The 7,120-nt window shown below is 29.0% G+C and overlaps 1 protein-coding gene across 1 annotated transcript; it reads right to left on the bottom strand.

The window, feature by feature from the left end:
- Window positions 1–729: 729 nt before the first annotated feature.
- LOC111675550 (basic salivary proline-rich protein 4-like) lies at window positions 730–6,151 on the bottom strand. The gene is made up of 5 exons (XM_046954937.1): window positions 5,963–6,151; window positions 5,153–5,457; window positions 4,913–5,093; window positions 4,134–4,292; window positions 730–811 (listed from the first exon to the last, which is right to left on the bottom strand). Exons 1-5 carry the CDS (start codon window positions 6,096–6,098, stop codon window positions 741–743), a joined length of 852 nt encoding a protein of 283 aa, XP_046810893.1. The 5' UTR covers window positions 6,099–6,151; the 3' UTR covers window positions 730–740.
- Window positions 6,152–7,120: the final 969 nt, after the last annotated feature.

Below are 7,120 nucleotides of genomic sequence, written 5' to 3'. Positions count from 1 at the left end.
ACTAGAACTGAACTAGAACTGAACTAGAACTGAACTAGAACTGAACTAGAACTGAACTAAAACTGAACTAGAACTGAACTAAAACTGAATTAGAACTGAACTAGAACTAAACTAGAACTGAACTAGAACTGAACTAAACTAGAACTAAACTAGAACTGAACTAGAACTGAACTGGAACTGAACTAAACTAAACTAGAACTAAACTAGAACTGAACTAGAACTGAACTAGAACTGAACTAGAACTGAACTAGAACTGAACTAGAACTGAACTAGAACTGAACTAGAACTGAACTAGAACTGAACTAGAACTGAACAAGAACTGAACTAGAACGGAACTAGAACTGAACTAGAACTGAACTAGAACTGAACTAGAACTAATCTAGAACTGAACTAGAACTGAACTAGATCTGAACTAGAACGGAACTAGAACTGAACTAGATCTGAAATTAAAATGAACTAGAACTTAACTATGTAGTACTAAAGTTGAACTTCTTTTATAGAAAGCTTTTGTTTGTAGAAAGCCCGATTGTTAGCAGTTCATTAATAAAAAGTTCTCTTATATATATAAACGACTTTAAAAGGATTTTTTAGAGTATTCAACTAAAACTGACCCTTTATATGTTTAGTTTTTGTAGCTTTAAATATTAGTTTGCAATTTTTTATATTTTACTTAATATGCAACTGTTTTTTTCTTAATTCTGGGTAATATTTTGAATATTTTATAAACCTTTTAATTTACTTTACCTTTCGATTAATTTACGCATCTCCTCTGTGGTACGTTGATCCTTATGCATAGGAGATCTTTTAACAGCTGTTTTTGGTATTCGAGATTTTCAGATTTTTTTTATAAATTTATGTTTTTAAATGAGTAAGACCGAGGTTTAAGTTTTATACATTTTAGATAATTTTTTTAAATATTCCCATAAATATTGAATATAAAGAAATGAAAAGAAATAAAAAAATAATAAAAATTAAGAAATTAAACCAAATAGATTTTTCTATAAATTTAAAACCTAGAAGTATTTTTTTTGCAATATTTTGGAACATGATATTATGGTTCTTTTTTCTTTGGTTGGGGCGAGGTAATGAGAAAAAATGTGATAAAATATATACAATTGGAAAAATTATAAACATTTCTTAAAAATAAAAAAAATTATTGACAAAATTTAGCTAAGATTTTATAAAAAAAATAAACATGCATTAATGACATTTAATTTAATAAATTAAATAAAAAAATCATATTGTTTTTTTTTTAGTCACAAATAAACATTGATTTAAATATAATAATTATGTGCATAATGATATTGGAAAAAATGTGCTTTAAATGAAAATAATTTTGAAAAAATATAAACCAAAAACCAATAATAAAATTGAACGTTTTTTAAAAAAATTTTATTTATAAAAAAAATTAAAATAATACATTTTTTGCAAAACACAGTATGATTTTTGTTGATATGATAAAAATGATTTCTGATTTATATACGAATTGTTTAAGGATGAGAACAATGTCTTCAAATGTGAGAGAAATCTTGATTATGATAATGGAAGGAAAAAAAAAACTTTTAAAAGCTTTATCGCTAAACCAGAAGCTTTCCTATATAGAAAGTTTTATTGCGAGCTCTTAAGCATTCAGGTAAACAAAATGTTCTTTCTCTAAACCTTTTCTAAATAGAGCCTTTCTTTATAAAAAGCTCTATCATCCAAAATCTTTGTTGTACTCAAAGCTATATCGCTATATCAAAAGCTTTTCTATAAAGAAATATTGAATATAACAATTAAAAGCTTTATTACTAAATCAAGTTTTTTTCTATATTGAAAGCTCAATCGAATCTTATGGAAACTTTAGTTATCTTTATATGAAGGTCTTCCATCCAAAAGCATTACTATACATAAAGCTCTATCGCTATTACAATAATTTTTATATAAATATATGCTCTATCCAAAACTTTATCTGTTAGAATTTTATTTTGCAAGTTTAAAAGCTTTCCAATACTGTAAGCATTATAGTCAACTAGAAAACTTGCATGTAAAGAATACATTGACCCATATATCAAAAACTTTTCTATATGAAGCTCTTTCTAGCTTTATTATACATGAAGCTCTATCGCTATTTTAATAGCTTTTATATAAATGTATGCTCTATTGCTAAATACAAAACTTTATCAGTTACAGTTTTATATTACAAGTTTAAAAGCTTTTCTATATTGTAAGCTTTATCGTCAACTAGAAAACTTGTCTATATAGAATAGCTTTATCTGTCAAAAACTTTTCTACACAGAAAGCTTTAACACCAGCTCAAAAACGTTAATATTTATAGAAAACTCAATCCAAATGTTTTTCAATATGAGAAGCAATTACATCAATAGCTTTTCTCTATATAGCTATGCTAGCTTAAAAGCTTTCCTATATAGAAAGCTTTGTCGTCAACTCAAAAACCTTCTTATACAGACAGTTCTGTCGCTAGCTGAAAATATTTCCTATATTAAAAGCTCTATCTCTAGCTTAAAATCTTTCCTTAATGCTTTCCATTATGGAAACCATCTACATTAGTTCAGAAGCCTCTCTCTATAAAAGCTCATAAAAGGTTTTTTAAAATATTATGTGTTCTAGCTATCTCTATTTATAGTTAGATATGTTGGCACAAAAGCTTTTCTATATATGTATTGGAAGCTCTGTCATCAACTCAAAATTTTCCTATGTTGGCAATTCTATCGCTAACATAAAAGCTTTCCAATATGAAAAGCTCCTTCTCTAGCATAAAAGCTTTCCTGTATGAAAAGCTCCTTCTCTAGCATAAAAGCTTTATTATATGAAATGCTTATTTTCTAGCACAAAACTTTCCTATATGAAAAGCTCCTTCTCTAGCATAAAAGTTTTCCTTTATGAAATGCTGCTTTTCTATCATAAAAGCTTTTCTACATATATGTAAAGCTCTATTTTTAGCTCAAAAGCTTTCCTCTATATAGCTTAAAAGCTTTCCTATATCGAAAGCTCAATTGCTGGCTCTATAAAACTTATAGTTAGTTCAAAAACTTTTCTATTTAGAAAGCTTTATTGCAAGCTAAACAGGAAAAATTTTAACTCTGATTTTTTATATGAAAAGCTCTTTCTCTGGCTTAAAAACTTATCTAAATGGAAACTCTATCTGTATATTAAAAAAACTTTTCTATATATACAAAGCTCTATCGCTGTTTCTAAAGTTTTTTACATGCAAAGCTTTCCAATGTAGAAAACTTCGTTTAAAACCACCTCATTATTCTGTTTTTAATTTTTACTGTACCATTTAATACTAAATATAATTTTAAAGAAGTTTTCTCCGATATGTTCAAATTTCATTGCAGATTAAGTTTCTTCAAAACTCAAAGGTTATGATTATAAAGTTTCGTTATACTTGAACGTTGTTATTATTAAAAGTTTAAAGCTTTTGTGTTTCAAACTTAAATTTCTGGTTTTAAAGAAATCCTTAATAGTCATGAGCTTGACCTTCGTTCTGGTTGGCAAAAGTTTTCTGATTTCGATGTTAAATTTGTCCGAAGAAAAACAAATTTTAACAATCTTTAATTTATTCGTTAAATACAAAAGCTTTATGCAAGTTGTTAAAAGTTTAACCTTTGACCTTGGTACTAAAAATATTAATTTTTCATCTGGAAACAATAATTTCATGATCAGATGACTGTATATGATCAAATTATATGACTGTATAAATATGTACATCGGAAACAATTAAGATGGTTTGTTGAATGAGTGATTTCTGTGTATTTGGAATGTTTTCTGAAGAAGGATTAAATGTCAATAAATGTTTTGTATTTTTAACGATTTAGGAAATGTCAAAATGATTAATGACAAATGTTTAAGGAGAATTTTTAATGCCTTTTTTCCAGTTACACACTCACCATCCTTAGTATCTTCTGTTAAAATATTGTTTTTTTTTTTATTATATACAATTAACAAAAAAATCAATTGCAAGAAGAAAGAATTCAATAAAAATTTTGAAAAAAAAGTATAGAATAAGTTATAGGAGTTAATTTTTTTTTCAAAAATTTTAAAATTTCTAACAATTTTATAATATATACACTTTTGTTTTTCTTAAATTCTAAAAATTTTCATTTTGAAATATGCGTATTAGAACTTACCGCCATAATTGCCACGTGGTCCATGATCACGATCACATTCGGCTTCAGAAATTTCATTACTTTCCTTGGAGTCATTGAACGAAGAATTGCTCATGTCATGATTACGTGGTGGAGGTGGTGGTGGTTCGGGAGAGCCATTGCCAGGATTGCGAGTGGAACCTATTGAAAACGCAAATATGATTTTAAAAAAGTTTCTCTAAGGCCTTTGAATTTAACAATTGTTAAACTATAGCATAGTCTAGTTTTTAATCTAGTTTTTAGTCTAGCCTAGACTATAGTGTAGACTATATTCTAATCTATCATCTAGTCAATATTTCATCAAGTCTATAATACAGTTCAGTCTACAAACTAGTCTATAGTCCAGTCTATAGTCTAGTCTATAGTCTAGTCTATAGTCTAGTCTAGTCTATAGTCTAGTCTATAGTCTAGTCTATAGTCTAGTCTATAGTCTAGTCTATAGTCTAGTCTTTAGTCTAGTCTATAGTCTAGTCTATAGTCTAGTCTATAGTCTAGTCAATAGTCTAGTCTGTAGTCTAGTCTATAGTCTAGTCTATAGTCTTGTATATAGTCTAGTCTATAGTCTAGTCTATAGTCTAGTTTATAGTATAGTCTGTAGTCTAATCTGTAGTCTAGTCTGTAGTCTAGTCTATAGTCTAGTCTTTAGCCTTGTCTTTAGTCGAGTCTGTGATCTAGTCTATAGTCTAGTCTTTATTTTAGTCTGCAGTCTAGTATATAGTGTCTATGGTTTAGTATAGTTTTCAACTAATTTCGATACTCACCAACACTACGTCTGCCCATGGAGCCGCGAGAACCATAATGATCATAAGGTGTGCCATAGGGACCGCCATATTGAGAACCATATTGATCTTCTTCGGGAGCACAGTTGGCAGGATCATCATATTCGGGACCAGGACCAGAGTACAAACTACCACCTTGAGAGTTAACACGAGTATAACGGCGCTGGAATTAGATAAATGAAAGTAAATTAAAGTTCCTCAAAATTCTCTCTTCTCACTCACATATTGATCTTCTTCAGCACAATTAGCAGGATCATCATATTCAGGAGCTGGAGTATAAATCGATGATTGACCACCTTGGCTATTCTTGCGAGCATAACGATTGGCACGTGGCATAGATTGAGAACCAGAGCGTGAGTGCATGTGTCCAGGATGTCCGGGTGGTCCCATGGTGCCAGCATGACCGGGTGGGGCATGTCCATTTTGGTGAGGGAAGGTTTGGAAGTTCATTGCCTTAGTAGGATCCATTTCTTCACGGAAGCCCAAGAGATGGAAAGTGGCGTAGGGGCAAATTTCATCTTCCATGCCTTTGGTGTTATTTAATTAAAAAATTTAATTGAATTAGTTGAGGCATAAGAGAATTAGTTTAATTCAGGTGTTAAATGTAAGTGTAAAGTGTTTAGTGATTTGTTTTGTTTGTTTGTATGTAATGAAGGTGTAAGTGATTGGTGATTAAAAGGTGATTAGAAAAAGACATGCTCTACTTTGTTGTACTACGTATAATGCGAAACTGTTACAGATATGTAGGGTACAGTTGTAGTTTTTATTACTTACAATCACTGATGTTGTTAGGATCATGGTTAGGAACGACCATTAGAGTAAAAAAGTTAGTAAAATTAATTGAAAACTTTTAAATACAAAATTAGATAAATTATACAGAAAACTGAACTGATCATATCAAATTTTTAGTTTAACCAAAGATTAATGATAAATTTTTAGTAAAACAAAAACAAATGAAAATGTTATTTTAAATGAACTTAAGAAAATATATATAGAAAATCAAAATAAAATTTGGTTTTATTCTAAACCCACCTGGATGTCTATAAGCACATTCATTAACCACATGACTATGACCATAATGATTACCATGAGCTGGTACTGGTGGCGCTTTAAGTTCTTCATATAAATTGGGTCTGCGTGGATCCCAAGTTGAGTGATTTGAACGCATGCCACCACGAGCTGATTAGTTTTTTTTGCAAACATATTTTTTTTTTTTTACATTTACATTGTGTGTAAAGTGTTTTTGTTGTGTTTAAGTTGTTACATACGATATTTACAACATTTATTTTATTTAATAATAAATAATAATAAACAAAATCAAAAACAGCAACCAAAAAAGTTTGTATGTGTGTGTGTGTTTTTTTTGACACAAACAATAAGCCAGAGTAATATATGTAAAAAGAAATTAAATATTTATATAAATTTTTAGATTAAAAAAACACATTTAATACATAAATAAATTACTTATATAAATCTTAAAAAAAAACTGGTAAACGTTTCCAGTAGAAAAATTCAAAATTTCAGTATTAAGAGGATCTAAGCTGAGCCTCAAACCATTGGTTGTAAAATCAAATGATTTACAACTCGAATACTTTTTTACCAGTTTTTTTAAACTACTTTAAATCTAAATCTAAATTTTCAACAACATTTATCATAAAAACCAACATGCGAATTAAAAATTTAACAAATTAAAAAAAAAAAATATGCACAGTGTTAAATAAAGTAATTCTATTTAAAATACAGAGCAGATCAAGTTCTCTTCTAATTCTGTTCTAGTTCTTTTGTAGTTCTGTTTTAAATAAGTTCTAGTTTTGTTCTAGTTGTGTTCTAGTTCTGTTCTAGTTTTGTTCTAGTTCTGTTTTAGTTCTGTTCCGTTCTAGTTCTGTTCTAGTTCTGTTCTAGTTCTGTTCTAGTTCTGTTCTAGTTCTGTTCTAGTTCTGTTCTAGTTCTGTTCTAGTTCTGTTCTAGTTCTGTTCTAGTTCTGTTCTAGTTCTGTTCTAGTTCTGTTCTAGTTCTGTTCTAGTTCTGTTTTAGTTCTGTTCTAGTTTTTTTCTAGTTCTGTTCTAATTCTGTTGTAGTTCCGTTCGAGTTTTGTTCTAGTTCTGTTCTAGTTCTGTTCTAGTTCTGTTCTAGTTCTGTTCTAGTTCTGTTCTAGTTCTGTTCTAGTTCTGTTCTAGTTCTGTTCTAGTT

Source organism: Lucilia cuprina, chromosome 6 (genome assembly GCF_022045245.1).
Source record: "Lucilia cuprina isolate Lc7/37 chromosome 6, ASM2204524v1, whole genome shotgun sequence".
NCBI classification, from domain to species: Eukaryota; Metazoa; Arthropoda; class Insecta; order Diptera; family Calliphoridae; genus Lucilia; species Lucilia cuprina.
Note: the sequence above shows the minus strand (reverse complement) of the source record. Positions and strands in the feature narration are given on the sequence as shown.